Consider the following 18161-nt stretch of genomic DNA (forward strand, 5'->3'; position numbering starts at 1 on the left):
GCTTTTGGTAATTAAAATCAATTTCGTAATCAATTCTAAATCAATTACTGAAAAGCAGATGCTAAAATGTCGTAAAGTTTTTGAAATAATCAATTTTTTAATTCAAATTTTTTTATTTTTTTTGTAATTTTTTTTCTATTTTAATTTTATTTTTAATTTTACGGTACCAAGTATCGCTTTTGGTAATTAAAATCAATTTTGTAATCAATTTTAAATCAATTACTGAAAACCAGATGCTAAAATGTCTACTGCAGATAGCTTTGCCAAAAAGATCTATAACTTTTGTATCGACCATTTTTTCACATAACCTCAAAATTTATGTAAAAAATTCAAATAACCGAGTTTTTGGTTTTTATTTTAATCTTTTTCAAAAAAAAAAATTTCTTACCTTATTATGTCACAAATACACTGTAACTTATTTGATTTCAAATATTATTTTTTCATCCTATTTTGACTTAATATCAAAAAAAGCACCCTAATTTTCAAACGAAAATTTATGTGTTAAAATACCAGCTTTTTTCAAAAAGTCAGTGGACATTTCGTTCGTTAAAATGTCTACTTTCTGATGGAGTAAAACAAATTTACATTAGTATACTATAGAATGCACATGTTCTCATAAAATGCAAATACTAAACATTGATAAATCTTACTTTAATTACTCAAAAATCGTAAGATTTATCAATGTTACATGAAATCTTACAGTTTTTGAGTAATTAAATTGTAAATTTTAATAAATAGGCCAAGATTGTAAACAATGATAAAAAAAATTTCGAATTGAAGTTTTTTTTGATTTTTTTGGATTTTACGAGAACATGTACTATTAACTATAGTATACTAATGTAGGTATTTTTTTTTACAAAATTGAGTTAAATAACCAAGAGCGATACTTAATATCGTAAAATTAGAAAAAAAATAAAGTAAAAAAAAATTTCAAATAAAATTTTGAGTTTAAAAATTATTTTTTTTTCAAAAACTGTATGTTCACGGTGGGCAGGAAGCATCGATAGGTATCACAAAAATGTCGACAAAAACTGCAAGTTGGGTTGTATTTGTTGATGATTATACGTCCAAAATCCGTTGGAATTGAAATCCTAGCTGCTCCTTTTCAAAAGTTATTCATATTTTTGTATTTCTAATCGGGACAATTTGGAATAAAAATCTTGGGGAGAGTACGATGACTTAGACAACAAGAATTGATAACAGTATTTTGTAGAGGAGTTTAATACATTAATTTTTTACTATGGGAGGGGGGGTCCATCTCCCCCCGTTTAGGCGGGAGGTGCAATTTTCTAATAATAACGTTAAATACAAAAAAAAATTATTTAAAAACAACGGCAACACTTACAGTTATGAACGATACCTTTTTCAAAAGCCAGAATTGTACACTTGATTCTAATTTTTAAATCAAATTATTGCAATTAATTGTTCTCGAAATAATCAACTTCAAAGTCAAAATTTGGGAAAAAAATTGAAAAAAAACACTTTAAATACAATTTTTACCAAGAATGTGAATTTAAATACGAAATAAATCAATGAAATAAACTGCCTCAATTAATTTATAGTCAAATTCTGAAAATTATATGCTTCTATGCTTCCTAGTTTTTGAGAAAATTGAAAATTAAAAAACTTCCTTTCTATCGGATTTCTATTTTTTAGCTGTTTTCGTGTTTACATAAACATAATGCTTGCAAGAAGTATGCCCCTTTGCAACCCCCCTGGTTGAGCTGGTTGAGGGGTGGGTGCGACTAAGTCACTTTTTGAATTGTTTGAAGAAAAACTTACATAATTATTTTCTTATAACGATTTATTTATATTTCTTTTATGAAATCACTAGAGGAGCAATAAAGAAGTTTATTTACTGCGATTTCGCTTTCAAATAAACTTTACCCCTTAAATAATAATTACACGGTGTTACAAAAATGAGGTTTTAAAATATACGCGGGCGGAGACCTATCAGGTTTTGTAGAGCTAGTCGCACTGAATACGAAACGGTATTTGAAAATCCCCTAACACCCCCAAAATCTGGAGTTACGGGCAAAAAACGGTTTTTTGGACCTTCACCCATTGAAAAAATTCTAGCTTCGACAATTTTTTACCCATTTTCGATTTTTTTACAGTTTCTGATAGAAGATAAATATACCTTTTTAACAATGTATAAAACATGTAACTCGGTTAAACCACTTAGAATTTATAAGATGTCAAAGTTCAAAAATTCAATTTTTTTTGTCATTTGTCCAACTTCGGCATCAATTTAAAGTATATGTTTTCAAAACAACATGCTATTTAAAAAATATATTCTAAAACTATATCTATTTTCCAATCGATCGAGGTATTTTTTATGAAAATCACTTCAAAATTGGCTTAGAAAAAAAAATTTTTCGATTTCAACCCAGATACAGAAATTCGAACTTTTAGGTATAGAACAAAAATGTTGTTTCGGCACGTAGTAAGATAAGTTGGGCGCCAGGATTTGATTAAAGGTTTTTGTAGAGGAGCTCAATACAAACATTTTTTTTCTTTGGGAGGGGGGTCTATCTCCCCCCGTTTAGGTGGGAGGGGCATTTTTCTAAAAAAAATTATCAAAATAAAAAAAAATTATTAAAAAACAACGGCAACACTTACAGTAATAAATGATACCATTTCCAAAAGGCAAAATTGTGCATTTGGTTCTAATTTCTAAATCAATATAATATTACCAATAGTTTTTGAAATAATCGATTTCAAAGTTAAAAATAGGCGAAAAAAAATTTGTAAAAACTCATTTTATACTATTTTTGTCCAGACTGTGAATTTTAGTAAATAAATTACTTAGACAGAAAACTGCCTCAATTAATTTCTTATCGAACAGTGAAAACTATATGTTTCTATGTCTTCTAGTTTTTGAGAAAATTGAAAAATTATTTTATCAGATTTTTCTTTTTTCAAAATATTTTTTGTTTTTATTTGTTTTTATTTTTCAATTTTCTCAAAAACTAGAAGACATAGAAACATATAGTTTTCACTGTTCGATAAGAAATTAATTGAGGCAGTTTTCTGTCTAAGTAATTTATTTACTAAAATTCACAGTCTGGACAAAAATAGTATAAAATGAGTTTTTACAAATTTTTTTTCGCCTATTTTTAACTTTGAAATCGATTATTTCAAAAACTATTGGTAATATTATATTGATTTAGAAATTAGAACCAAATGCACAATTTTGCCTTTTGGAAATGGTATCATTTATTACTGTAAGTGTTGCCGTTGTTTTTTAATAATTTTTTTTTATTTTGATAATTTTTTTTAGAAAAATGCCCCTCCCACCTAAACGGGGGGAGATAGACCCCCCTCCCAAATAAAAAAAATGTTTGTATTGAGCTCCTCTACAAAAACCTTTAATCAAATCCTGGCGCCCAACTTATCTTACTACGTGCCGAAACAACATTTTTGTTCTATACCTAAAAGTTCGAATTTCTGTATCTGGGTTGAAATCGAAAAATTTTTTTTTCTAAGCCAATTTTGAAGTGATTTTCATAAAAAATACCTCGATCGATTGGAAAATAGATATAGTTTTAGAATATATTTTTTAAATAGCATGTTGTTTTGAAAACATATACTTTAAATTGATGCCGAAGTTGGACAAATGACAAAAAAAATTGAATTTTTGAACTTTGACATCTTATAAATTCTAAGTGGTTTAACCGAGTTACATGTTTTATACATTGTTAAAAAGGTATATTTATCTTCTATCAGAAACTGTAAAAAAATCGAAAATGGGTAAAAAATAGTCGAAGCTAGAATTTTTTCAATGGGTGAAGGTCCAAAAAACCGTTTTTTGCCCGTAACTCCAGATTTTGGGGGTGTTAGGGGATTTTCAAATACCGTTTCGTATTCAGTGCGACTAGCTCTACAAAACCTGATAGGTCTCCACCCGCGTATTTTTTGAGTGTTACACCGTGTTATTTTTAGGCTAGATTTGATTCCATTTTTGGGAGTGACTTAGTCCACTTTCATAATTAAGGGCACAAATTTTCTTCAGAATTTAAAAGTTTTTTCGAATTCAAAAGAAACTTTGTACATACCCAACCTTGACCCCACCCCAAATCAATCCTATAGTGTGCCCAAGCTGGGGGGTTACAGGGGGGCACCATGCCCCCCCCCCTCTTAGCCATCTCACTTTGATACGCCTTGAACTTCATATCTTAACCATTTTTATTTACCTTTTTTATAAAAAAATCGCGAGATTCTTTGGACCAATTTCAAATGGCCTAAGCGAAGCAACGAAGTTGTCTTAGCGGGACAGAGGAACCAAAAAAAAATTTGAATCCTGAGAACCCGCGAAGTGAGCGAGGCATGATACTTTTAAGTTAAAAAGCTGTTCATATTGGCGAAAATAGTTAAGAAAATGAAAATCTGATAAAAAGGTAATTTTCTTATTTTCAATTTTCTCGGAAATTATAAGGCATAGAAGCATTTGGTTTTTAGTATTTGATAAAAATTTATTGAGGCAGTTTATTTCATTTAATTATTTCATATTTAAATTTACAATCTTGGTAAAAATTGTATTTAATGTGTTTTTTTTAAACTTTTTTCCCAAATTTTGACTTTGAAGTTGATTATTTCGAGAACAATTAATTGCAATAATTTGATTTAAAAATAAGACTCAAGTGTACAATTCAGGCTTTTGAAAAAGGTATCGTTCATAACTGTAAGTGTTGCCGTTGTTTTTAAATATTTTTTTTTTGTATTTAACGTTATTATTAGAAAATTCCACCTCCCGCCTAAACGGGGGGAGATGGACCCCCCCTCCCATAGTAAAAAATTATTGTATTAAACTCCTCTACAAAATACTGTTATCAATTCTTGTCGTCTAAGTCATCGTACTCTCCCCAAGATTTTTATTCCAAATTGTCCCGATTAGAAATACAAAAATATGAATAACTTTTGAAAAGGAGCAGCTAGGATTTCAATTTCAACCAAATTTTGGACATATAATCATCAACAAATACAACCCAACTTGCAGTTTTTGTCGACATTTTTGTGATACCTATCGATGCTTCCTGCCCACCGTGTGTTATATTAGCATCTAGTATTCAGTAATTGGTTTAAAATTGATAAGGAAGTTGATATTAATTACCAAAAGCAGTGCTTGATATCGTAAAATTAAAATAGAAAAAAAAAATTTAAAAATATAAAAATTTGAGTAAAAAAATTGATTATTTCAAAAACTTTACGACTTTTTAGCATCTGGTTTTCAGTAATTGATTTAGAATTGATTACGAAATTGATTTTAATTACCAAAAGCGATACTTGGTATCGTAAAATTAAAAATAAAATTAAAATAGAAAAAAAATTACAAAAAAAATAAAAAAATTTGAATTAAAAAATTGATTATTTCAAAAACTTTACGACATTTTAGCATCTGCTTTTCAGTAATTGATTTAGAATTGATTACGAAATTGATTTTAATTACCAAAAGCGATACTTGGTATCGTAAAATTAAAAATAAAATTAAAATAGAAAAAAAATTACAAAAAAAATAATAAAAATTGAATTACAAAATTGATTATTTCAAAAACTTTACGACATTTTAGCATCTGCTTTTCATTAATTAATTTAGAATTGATCACGAAATTGATTTTAATTACCAAAAGCGATACTTGGTATCGTAAAATTAAAAATAAAATTAAAATAGAAAAAAAATTACAAAAAAAATAAAAAAATTTGAATTATAAAATTGATTATTTCAAAAACTTTACGACATTTTAGCATCTGCTTTTCAGTAATTGATTTAGAATTGATTACGAAATTGATTTTAATTACCAAAAGCGATACTTGGTATCGTAAAATTAAAAATAAAATTAAAATAGAAAAAAAATTACAAAAAAAATAAAAAAATTTGAATTAAAAAATTGATTATTTCAAAAACTTTACGACATTTTAGCATCTGCTTTTCAGTAATTGATTTAGAATTGATTACGAAATTGATTTTAATTACCAAAAGCGATAATTAGTATCGTAAAATTAAAAATAAAATTAAAATAGAAAAAAAATTACAAACAAAATAATAAAAATTGAATTACAAAATTGATTATTTCAAAAACTTTACGACATTTTAGCATCTGCTTTTCATTAATTAATTTAGAATTGATTACGAAATTGATGTTAATTACTAAAAGCAGTGCTTGATATCGTAAGATTAAAAATAAAATTAAAATAAGAAAAAAAATGTTTAAAAAGTTAAAAATTTTGAGTTTAAAAATTAATTATTTCAAAAACTATACGATATTTTAGCATCTGGTTTTCAACACTTTATTGAGAATTAGCTAAATAATTAAATAAAAATACAAAAAGCAAAGCTTGATCGTGTAAAATTAAAAAAAAAAATAAAGTTACAAAAAAAATTTTTAAAAAGTTAAAATTTTGAGTTTAAAAATTTTTGTTTCAAAAACTTTTCACAAAAACAACATTATTTAAAAAGATTGTTAAATAATAGGGTTTTGGCTTTAAAAAAAAGTTATAATATAAGATTTTAGGTGTTTCGGTTGTTTTTAAATATTTTTTTAAAATAAAAGTTTTTTTTGGCACTCTCCGAAGTAAAAAATTGAAAAAAAAATAGAACCCATCCAGTCTGCTTTCTGCCATTTTGAATTTAGAAACTACATACCATCAGGAACACACTTGCAAAATGGCAGCCATTTCCGAGTCAGTAAATTTCAAAAAAAAATTTACCACTTTGCGCCCTTCTGCCACCCCTTTTCCATCCACTTAGCTTTCTGCCATTTTGGAATTGTCACTTTAACACCTTCTTCAACCACCTCCACCACTCTGCACCCATTTCCGAGAAAGTTTTTTTTCCAAAAAAAAAATGCAAGTTTGAGCCCCCACCCACGCTTATTCCATCCAGTCTGCTTTCTGCCAATTTGGCATTTGCTTATCCCACCCCTATCCAACAATTTCATGAAAAAAAATTCCATTTCCCGAGTCAGTCCGAAAACTTGCAACCATCTCTCCGTCTATTATGTTTACTAGCTTTCTCTTCTTCAATACAATACAATTTTTTGACGCCAATTTCAAATTGTAAATATTTAATAACATTCATTTCGGGGGTTTGAACTATCCGTATCCAACTGCGAATATATTATTGACAGAGTATATAAATTAGTTTTTTCTTAATCTTAGTGAGTGGGATATGGATAATAGAATTAGTTTGGGAAATGTGGAGTAGGCGGTTAATGTGGACCCCTACCATAATTTCTTGTCGGACCTACAAGAATATTGTTGAATTTCGTGAGTCCTCTTACGTAGAGAAGTAAATTTATTCAAACAAAGTGCTCTTGATCCATTGGTTTGGCGCAATGCATTAAAGGTACTTATTTCATGTTTTTGAAAATAATTGATCCTTGATGCAGCTATTAACTGTTGCCTTATCCCCATTGTGTAATGAATTTTTCTGCTAGATCACATTTTATAAATACACAGTACAATAAAAAAAAAAGATTTTTTTTAATATTTTTATACACATTATGAGTACTTCAACTCCATTTTGATTTTGTTAGACTACAACCTATGTTTTTACCTACATTTAATAAAAATTTACAATTGGGACGATTAGGCAAATTTTATACACAATCATTTCTGTTATGGCAGAGGTGCAAAGAAAATTTGGCAGATTAATTATTATACACAGACAAAGACGGTAACGGAGAAGACGTGTACGAGTCCTCTCCTTTACCGTCTTTATTTGGGAATAATTTGGCTTCTTCAACGAGATATACTGGAAACTAGAGTCAATATGTCTGGTCCGTTACTTTAAAATGGCCACGTTTAAAATTAAAAACAAAAAATTAACCAAAAATCGTCATGAAATGTATTTGAAATAATTTGTATATCATTTGATGAAACCATATTCATCCAAGCGCAGAGTTCAGGAAGATCACAACTACATACATACATGTGATTTTTTGTAAAATACACTGTAGCTTTCTATACTCTGAAAATTAAATTAATTTTGGAAATGATTAAAATTATTTATTATTGAAGAAAAAGTTTTGAAATTTATTAAATAGTACAAAAGTACGTATACACCAGAGTGTACAGTCAAATCCTCTTGGCATTTGCGTAATTAAGTTTAAAAAAATTTTAACAAAAGTTCAAAACAAATAAATAAACATATTTGCGTGAAATTCGTTAGTAATTTTTTTTTAAGACATTACAGTGGGAGACAATTTGCCATATCGGTTGGGGTGTCATTTGTACAAACGCAAGTAGTTAAATCAACGCGATGGACTCTATAGGAGGTGTGTGCATAGTGTATCACTGATATACTGATACACTGTATTATCCCCAAGATATCGAGATAATAGCAAGGAAGATAAGAAAAACAACAAGAACAAGATGATCTTTCTATTAAATTAACCCAATCTCGTCCATTACACTAAAAGAACTTAAGATATTATCTTTTCTGTTATCTTTAATATCTCATAAGAAAGTAAAAATATGTCTATAAAAATATTTATTGTTTCTTTATTTAAATATGCAATACTTCAAAACTGTGCCAAGATCATCATAAAACATGGCATTATAAAATCAAGTAGGTATACATTTGTACCTCCTCTGCTAGCATTCTAGTAACCTAAAAATTAGCGAAGAGGTGACAAATTATGTGCACAATAAAGTTAATTATGTATTTTTTTTTTTTTTTCATATTATTGCAACTAGTTTTTATTAATTAGTATGGTCATTGATCTTTATGACTTTCACTGAATTGTTAATATTAGAGATCAAAAAACCCATCAATGATTTTTGCGCGTGCAAAAAAAGCATCCATTATGCATGAAATAAAAATAACTTGAAGGTGCTTCTACCAATTCGTATGGCTTGAGTTATAGTTTATATCTAGATTTCATGGTTGCACAATCTGCTTTAGACTTCCTATTTATGCTTTTATGTCCTAGACCTCTTGAACATCCTTTTTTCGGTACACGGACGAGTTAATTTTTTCTTCTGTTTTCTATTTAACTCCATAATTGTGGAAGTGCATATATCGCCGTAAATATTTTAAGACTTCTTTCTCTTTTTTAAGTATTGTAAGTTAAGTGGAAGATACATGATTTTTCTTTTTTAAATTTTTTTTTTTTTCAAAATAACTTATTTCAAATTTAGAGTAGATACTTTTTATAAGCTGATAGTTTTATACTAAGCCAAAGTCAGCACTTGGCTTCGGTAAACAGTAACTGCTGGAATACCTGATGTGTTATGCAACTCGAAAATATAAAAGAAAAAACTCAAGCACTTAATAGAAACCAACTGAAAATTGTGTTTATCGACAAGATAATCGAGGAGTGTCTTTTCAAAAGGGGATAAAAACACTTTTTGTCATTTCTCAGAAAATCGAAAACACTCAAAAATTGCGATTTTTCATACGATTCGTTCGCCGTTTTTGAGTCCGATTTGTGGGATCAATTTGATGTGCTTTATCCCCTTTTGAAAAGTCACTCCTCAATTTTAGATTTTTTAGTTGAACCTTTTTATATGAATATATTCTTAATAGGTATGTATAAACAATTCTTTGAAAAAAAAATCCTGGGGAAATGTGTTTAGCGTTTATCACAAATTTTTTTTTAGAATAAGTGTATTGTATCATAAACAAAAAATACACGTTTTGAGATTTTTTTTTGCTCTTGTGCCATCGTCGTTCTCGTGTTTGGAGATAAATACTTTTTTTTTAATTTTAAAATGACTATGCATATGGATAAGCCTACCTCATCACTTTACTTCTCAATTCCTTAAAAAATGTACTTAGCTTTCGATACTCCATTTAACTTGAAATTCTAGAACTTTTACCATTTTTGGATATTTTTCCTTAATCTTGAAATATTTCTTTGGTTTGATTTTGCTCATGTTGTATGATAAAAAGTACGTCATTTACAACTATAAAATATAAATCTGTAAATATGCAGATTTATTCCAGGGATATTAAGGTTACATTAAGACTCATTTAAATCTTATCCTCCATCGTTATTAAATAGCAGTACATTTTCTAAAAAACCTAAGCTCTTCTTATCGATTTTCACTTATCCTAACTTATTTTCCACACTAATATTTGATTGATATTTAAACGATCAATTATGTTTTCAAGTACCACATTATTCAAGCCCGTATTTGTAAAGCAAAATAACATCCATTAAATGCACAAAAGAAAGTCACTCATAATTACATTCGCAAGTAGACATATTTTCCCAGCTAAAAGAAGAAGACTTGCATTAAATTACCCATTCGTCTATTTGTCAAGAAAAACGAACAAATATTTATCTAGTTAAACGCCATACAACACTTGAACTAAGATGCAGTAATGCCAAACGGCAGCTTGTAGCGCCAAACGTAGAAGATACGCGAAAGTTCAGGCTCATCGTGATGAGCACATGCTGCATTGATTTCCCGCGCTTACGGAAACTAGAAAGATGGGTTTCCTTCCGGAATCAATTAATAGCGCACATCCACTCTTTTCCCACTTTTTTTTTCTTGCTTAGCCTGCTGCTAAAAGTGGCTATGGGATTTCCTAGAATTTCTACATTGGTCGGGGAAAGTGATACATACTTAAAATGGATGGTTTCTATTTTTGGCCCAAAGAGAGACCACCGAGACTCCCACCATGTGAGCCAGAGTCACCACCATAAGTTACTAGAGTGCAACGATCCAAATTTCACAAATGCGGTCTTTGAAGTTGCAATTTTATTGAATCCGCGAACAAGTAGCGGAACGAGGGAAGCCCAGCATCATTCAGCAACTTGTACTCAAATGCATGGACCACTTGGACCGGCTTCACAAAATACGAAAGCGGATGTCGAATTGTATGCATGCAGGCGAATTTTCGAGGGCGCCAATGTAGGTTAGTGAAATAACACCAGTCAGCTAGGCCAGGCCAGCAGCACAGCGGCGGCATGGCAGCGGCAATATTGCAGTAAAAACATCAAGAAGAAATTGAATGTTTCAAGCACAACAACAGCGGTGGCGGCTTGGAGAGTGGTAGCAAAAGGTTAAAGACACTCAATGATGGTGGCGCGGCATGTATCGGTTGCCTGTGCCATTGCTGGCTGATACAGCGTTTCAGGAAGTAGGTGAAGGTAAGTTGATGATGACAGTGGAGCTGTATATCTTCCTCCGCTGTTGTTTGCGCTATGAATCATTCGTTGTTTAGAATTGGTAGATACATTGTTCGGAGCCGAAGGTTTGTGTGCTATCTAAGCTTTCTATCTGCAACCACGAACGATTAGGGTGTTCCACACAGAATATTACTCGATTGTGTGGAGCTTCAGTTCGTATGCAGACCGTGTTCTAACCCAAATTCCCAAAGACTTCGACTTCGACGTTCGACGTCGACGACGATGGCAAATACTATACAACGTATGCCTCTCTTTCAATTCTCTTTGATTTGGATATTGATAAGCTGTCTGCCAATGATCCCCACAAATCGTTCTTTTTTTTTTTGTGAATATCATTGACACAAAAATAGGTAATCGCGCCCGTTCGGCCCGAGGCTATAAAAGACCCTGCTTAATGACAGAGGTATTTATTATTCCCAAGTGCGCGGGCGGAGTTTATTTGGAAAGAGGTCTGTCATTGAGGAAGCGGCAACAGTGACGTTGTGACATTTAAGGAAATGCATGTCATTTGTGGATATATTCTGAGCGTAATTGCCTTGCCGACGATGTTGTTTGCGTCTATGCTAAGTTGGGATCCTGTGATACCTCCGACGCCTCGATATGGTCCCAATACAAAGATGTTGAAACAGAAGAACAGTAAGTAGGTGGAGATGTATCCAGCAGAGGTTTGTAATAGATGGTTACAAACATTTTTAAGGAGTGTAAAGTGTGCGTTCTTTGATTCTAGGTCCAGAGTTTATTGATTGGTCGGATGAATGTGGGTCTAATCTATGGGAACATTGTGGACTATTTGAAGGCGATATAATGCTCTATAATGATAGTCGCAGGAATGGATTGCTCAATGAAAGTTATTATTGGCCAAAGGCAGTTGTGCCATTCTATATTGATAGCAAGGATTTTGGTGAGTAGGTTACGAATGAGATTATAAATATGATAGGTGGTTTGTTTTGACAATGCGGTTAAAGTTCTACAAAACTGGAATAGTTAAATTATTTTTTTTTGTAAAAGACTAAGTTTGTGTGTGAGTTTGCAAAACTAACGGAAACCTTTTTAAAAATTTTGAAGGGGTTTAAAATCCTTGATTAAAAAAACTGTTACCACTTATATCTCTTAAAAAAAGCACTGAAAAAATGATTTCTACAAAGTTCTAGTTTTTCGAATGAAATTTATTTCATTTTTTTAAATTTTTTTGTAAATAAGAGAACTACTATGGAAACGTTGAAAAAATCAAGAATATTTATATTGGTTTCAAAAAGTCAGTTAACTTTAACTAAACCGAAAATGTGATCTATTGTCGTGGGGCTTTTGATAAAGAATAAAACTATAAGTTTGGTTTATATTCGTTGAAAGTACATTTAATAAGGTGCTTAAGTTCCATGAGAGATCGGCCTGTAAAAACGCACTTTGAATTAATAATTTGTAATTTAATACGTTTTCATTCCACTTGTTAACTTCCCATTTACTATACTTACAATCTAAATTGTATTTGCTTTGTTTACTTTTTTCTTTCTTAATTCAAATTTGGAACAAATTGTTTAAAAAATCATTCTGGATTACAAACATTAAATGGTGATACAAAATTTTTTAAATTAATTTTATTTTTGAACCAAATATACCATTTAGGAAATACATATTCTTATGGGCTTTTCAGATTTTGATATTCGTCGACCGTTATTAGCTTTCTTCCACACACAATTCGAAATGTAATCTTATCCAAAATTCAAAAATTGTTGTTACTTTCATATAAAAGATGGCTTACAATAAGAAAAAAAAATACTACTCAGTCTGAAAATTGTAGCCACAACAATTTTTTGAACAGAAATATACACTTCGCGTCACTTGAATAGAAACAACAATTTTTCTTTAGAAAATACCGATTGGCGCTTCAGTGAGGTAACTTAGTAGATTTTTGGTTTTGCATTTTCAAAGAGGAATTTTTAATAAACAATGTTGTAAAAACAAAAAACCCAAAACAGAAACCGTATGGCTACTAGTTGCGTTTTTTCGCATTACTTCACAAAAAACAGTGTTTTTTTTGCGTCACTTGAATAGAAACAAGCTCTTAAATTAGATAAAAATGATGAAAAATCATGGACAACACTAATGTTAGTAAAGCAGTCTTAAACTTTGACATTATTTGCACATTATAACCAATTATGGGCTACGAGCTACCATTAGGCATCACAGAAAATGCATAAATAGCAGCTAACATTGGAAACTCGACTGCATTTATACAGACTATTCTAAGGCTTTTGATCTACTTTCTCATGACATCATAAAGTTTAAATTAAAAATGTTTGGTTTTCCTATAAGTTTTATCACTTGGATTTCTTCTTACCTTAAAAATAGATCATATCAGGTGAAATTCAGAGGGACCTTCTCAAAATCGTTCATTGCCAAATCGGGCGTCCCGCAAGGTAGTCACCTGGGACCTCTTCTTTTTATTTTAGCTATTAATGACGTACCGTTATGTTTACGTAAGAGTGAAATTCTTATTTTCGCAGATGATATGAAAATTTACAAAAGCATTAGCTCTGTGAATGAACGCATATCCTTGCAAGATGATCTTGATAGATTTGCTATTTGGTGTACAAGGAACGGTTTAAATCTCAACCCGACTAAGTGTCAGACGATGACCTTTTCAAAGAAAAAAACTCCTAGTCTGTACGATTATAAGATATCGCATCACACTTTACTCCGTGTGCATAGCTTTAAAGACCTTGGTGTTAACTTTAACTCCAACCTCGATTTCTCAGAGCACATAAACCTGATTGTAAACAAGGCCAATTCTATGTTAGGTTTTGTCAAGCGTTGGTCGAAAGAGTTTAGGGACCCTTACGTTACATTAGCTCTTTACAACTGCTTAGTTCGCCCCCACTTAGAATACGCATCTCAAGTTTGGACACCTTTTTACAGCATCCATATAGAAAGAATAGAATCAGTCCAACGTAATTTTATTCGTTTTGCCTTAAAAGGCTTACCATGGACGGACCCTTTTAACCTTCCTTCCTATGAGCATCGAATCAACCTACTGCAGATCCAAACCTTGTCTCAAAGGAGAGTAAATAACGACCTTGTATTTATTCATCAACTTATAACGGGTGTAATTGATGGCCCGGATCTGCTTAATTCTATTAATTTTAACTACCGGAGAGGTGCTTATAACTTTCGTAGCTTAGATTTAATAAAACTACCCCAACACCGTACTAATTATGGTATGCATGTGCCCTTAACTCGCATGTGTAAGCTTGTAAATTTGAATACTAATCTGTTTGATTTTAATATTAATAAAACTAGTCTGAAAAAAATACTAAAAACCAGTGTACCACGCTCATAAACTTTTTTTTTTGTATTTATGTTCAATGTTTACTGATTCTTTTCTCATTTAATGTCTTTATACCTAATTGTATGTACATATGTATATTGAATTATTTTTTTATCAACACTCTTGACTATTAAAACATTTTTGTTTTAAAATTTTGACACTTTCTGAAAATTAAACATGAAATATTAAATTTATTTTTTTGTTCATTTTAAATTTTTTTTATTTTGCACAGATATAATAAATGCTTGTACTAAGCAGTCCCAATCTTTGACCTTCCTTTGATATTCGTATCACCATTCTCTTTACTTATTTAGTTCTTTTTAATTTGTTTTTACCTTCAAAAAACACTAAAAAGTGCCGATACGATAATCATCCGCAAATGACTTCGTACTCGGTGAAAATGGACCCCAGCGCGTGCGGTATCTGGGGGGGAAAGAGGCGTGGGAATTTTTAAAAAAAGAAATGCACTTGCACTATGCAAAATCGCGAAAGATATTGGAAAATTTGAAAAATTTATATGAGAATATTTTTGAAATATCGTAAACTAGTGATTGAATAAAAAAATAAGACAGGTGAGACCCAACTCAAGAGCAGAGAAAAAAATAATTTAAAAACTAGCAGCAATTTCCTTCACTTTGCCGCTAAAATCGGTCAAAAACGTGGTGTTAGTGCGATGGTAATGTGTTGGTTTGTTCCATCATGGAAGTTATAAAAGGTGCACAACATTTAAAAAGCCTCAAAATGCAAAATAACAACATTTTAAGTTCTACTAAGATTACAAAAAAGTTATTTTATTTTTATAGTTGAATTTGAACTGAAAAGAAGTGAGGTAAAGAGTGGTTTTTTAAAGGAAAACATACCAACTCAGATGGACCACGTTAATATTAGTCCTATTTCATTGGTTTATGAAAGCATAACTTTTATCGCATCGCCAATAAAGGGCAATAAAATGTGTTATAGTAATACGCTTTGTTTTAATGATGTGCAATAGGAAAATTGAAGCTTCACGCTTCGAAAAAAGATGCAAACTTTTACAAAGAAATAATGGAAGAAGCTCTTGGAAAGTTTAGGAACGTGGAAAAACAACCCTCTTAGAGATTGCACAAGGAGAGTTCCAGAAAAAAACAACGCAATAGAAACAAAACAGATGCATTCCGGATGAAAACGAAAGTTTATTTCACTTATTCAAACCTTAAATTGTAGAAAATGTCATTTTCTTAATTTGTAAGAAGTTACCAAACACTATAGTCACTTTCTCCAATTAGGTCCACGATTGTGTACAGTACAAGTGCATTTTCAATGTTTAATTCTATTTATGCATTTTCTGTGATGCCTAATGGTAGCTCGTAGCCCATAATTGGTTATAATGTGCAAATAATGTCAAAGTTTAAGACTGCTTTACAAAAATTAGTGTTGTCCATGACTTTTCATCATTTGTATCTAATTTAAGAGCTTGTTTCTATTCAAGTGACGCAAAAAAAACACTGTTTTTTGTGAAGTAATGCGAAAAAACGAAACTAGTAGCCATACGGTTTCTGTTTTGGGTTTTTTGTTTTTACAACATTGTTTATTAAAAATTCCTCTTTGAAAATGCAAAACCAAAAATCTACTAAGTTACCTCACCGAAGCGCCAATCGGTATTTTCTAAAGAAAAATTGTTGTTTCTATTCAAGTGACGCGAAGTGTACATTCATATACCAAACAGTATAATATATTTAAAAGAGGGAGTATGGAATCAAAATCGTTAGAGCCGTTTTCGATAAAATTGCAAAAAATTCAGATATTTGCATAGGAGGTACTCATCCTTAGCTTTCAGAATTCCATAAAAATCAACTGTACTAAATTTGATGAAAATCAGTCCACCCGCTTACACTTTGTAAATGTGCACAGATAGACGCACAGACCCACAGGCGAACGGACGGAATTACGGGACCCACATTTTCAGACTTCTTTTAAATCTTTATGTTGGTTTTGATTAAAAACTCAAACTTTTTTTTCTACACAGAACCAATATTTGCCTATATAGAGCAAGTAAAAATCTGTTGACTTAACTCAGATGAATTATTTATTTTTTTCTACTTTTAAGGGAGAGAGTTATCTGTTCTCTGTTCGCGACTGAAAGTCTTGCCAAGTTTCAAGTCCAAAGTTCAATAATCTTTTTGGTTCTAACAGAACAACTTTTTTACAAATACACATTTTAACCATTCTTTTAGATGGGACCCAAATTGGAACAATATTAAGGGCTTTTGAAGAATATCACAAGAAAACTTGCATTCGTTTTCGACCATACCAGGAAGGCGATACAAATTTTATTGTCTTTAAGGGAAACTATTCTGGATGTTGGTCTAGTGTTGGTATGCGAAAAGGTGGTCAGGTTAGCTCTTAAGAATTTTTTTAAATCTTAACTATTTTTTAATCTGCACACATGTATGAAGGTGTTAAATCTAAATACTCCAAAATGTGTAACACACGGTATTGTCGTACACGAACTTCTTCATGCAATTGGATTCTATCATCAGCAAAGTGCTACTGATCGGGATAACTATGTTAAGATTCAATGGGAGAATATTCTTGAAAAGCATCAACACAATTTTAACAAATATGATGCTGATCGTATTACGGATTTTGAGGTTGGATATGATTTCGGAAGTATAATGCACTACAGTGAAAAGGCATTTTCTAAAAATGGAAACCCTACGATTGTACCATTGGTGAGCTTTATTATGTAAATATTTTAATCACACTCATTCTGGTGAATATTTTTAATTTTTAGAGAGGAGGAGTTAAAATTGGACAACGTAAAGGTCTTTCTCCAAAAGATATAGAAAAACTCACTGAAATGTACGAAGAAGAGTGTGACGATGATGAGTCTTCGGAAGAAAACTTTGATTTCTTACAAGAATTGATTAAGTTTTTCCAACAATTTTTAGGAAAATAAAAAAACAGACTCCAATTTTTTATTTTTTTTGTATTTTTAGAAGATTTAAAAAAAAAAAAACTTAAACTAAAGGTTTGGCCACACCGGAAAGGTATGCGGTACGGGTAATTGTGTGAACAAAATCTCCCACCTTCCGGTGTGGTCAAGTCTTTAAACTGAAAGATCATTTGTTTTTATATGACATGAATTATGACATGAATTATTTTACAAGTGAAAATTACTGCCCTTTTTTCCAAGTTCTGTTGCTATCAGTAATTGTATTGTAAAAAAGATTTTTCTTCAGCACGAATGTGAAATGTTGTGTAGACTATCTCGGAATCTTTTTTGCGATTGTAAATCTTCCTCAAAATTTATTTGCAGTACGGAGCAAAATCAAATACTTTAAAATATGGATGATGCCCACATTAAGTCCAATTTTCTTAAAACAATAAGATTTCTTATTAAAATAAGCGCAATCCGTTTAAACTTGAATTTAAACTGTTAAATTTTAAGTAACTTCATTTTATATTAAAAAAAAAATTAAAAGATTTCTTATGTGCATAATTGAATCGTTTATTTTCAAAAAATGATAAGTTTATTTTGAATGCTTTTTGTTAAACCAACAAAAAGGATGATTTTATTAATTCATATAAATTTAAATCTTAATTAAAACATCCAAGACATTAAGAAGATTTCTCGGCATGATTTTCATTCCCATGTTTGTATTATGGGAAAGTATTCACTATAGTCCCCAATATTGGTGTGTATTCTTTAATAC

General features: G+C 30.6%; 1 protein-coding gene across 1 annotated transcript; it reads left to right on the forward strand.

The window, feature by feature from the left end:
• The first annotated feature begins 11638 nt into the window (after nucleotides 1-11638).
• Nucleotides 11639-17404, forward strand: LOC129909491 (seminal metalloprotease 1). Its single transcript, XM_055986567.1, has 5 exons — nucleotides 11639-11777; nucleotides 11869-12042; nucleotides 16680-16840; nucleotides 16902-17177; nucleotides 17240-17404. Exons 1-5 carry the CDS (start codon nucleotides 11639-11641, stop codon nucleotides 17402-17404), a joined length of 915 nt encoding a protein of 304 aa, XP_055842542.1.
• Nucleotides 17405-18161: the final 757 nt, after the last annotated feature.

The sequence above is a fragment of the Episyrphus balteatus genome, chromosome 2 (assembly GCF_945859705.1).
Source record: "Episyrphus balteatus chromosome 2, idEpiBalt1.1, whole genome shotgun sequence".
NCBI classification, from domain to species: Eukaryota; Metazoa; Arthropoda; class Insecta; order Diptera; family Syrphidae; genus Episyrphus; species Episyrphus balteatus.

Excerpts from the sequence above, each read along its gene's own strand:
- LOC129909491 (XM_055986567.1), top strand. The coding sequence starts at position 11,639 with ATGCATGTCATTTGTGGATATATTCTGAGCGTAATTGCCTTGCCGACG. Across the intron at positions 11,778-11,868 it reads GATGTTGAAACAGAAGAACA|GTCCAGAGTTTATTGATTGG; the intron begins GTAAGTAGGTGG and ends CTTTGATTCTAG. Across the intron at positions 16,841-16,901 it reads GTATGCGAAAAGGTGGTCAG|GTGTTAAATCTAAATACTCC; the intron begins GTTAGCTCTTAA and ends ACATGTATGAAG.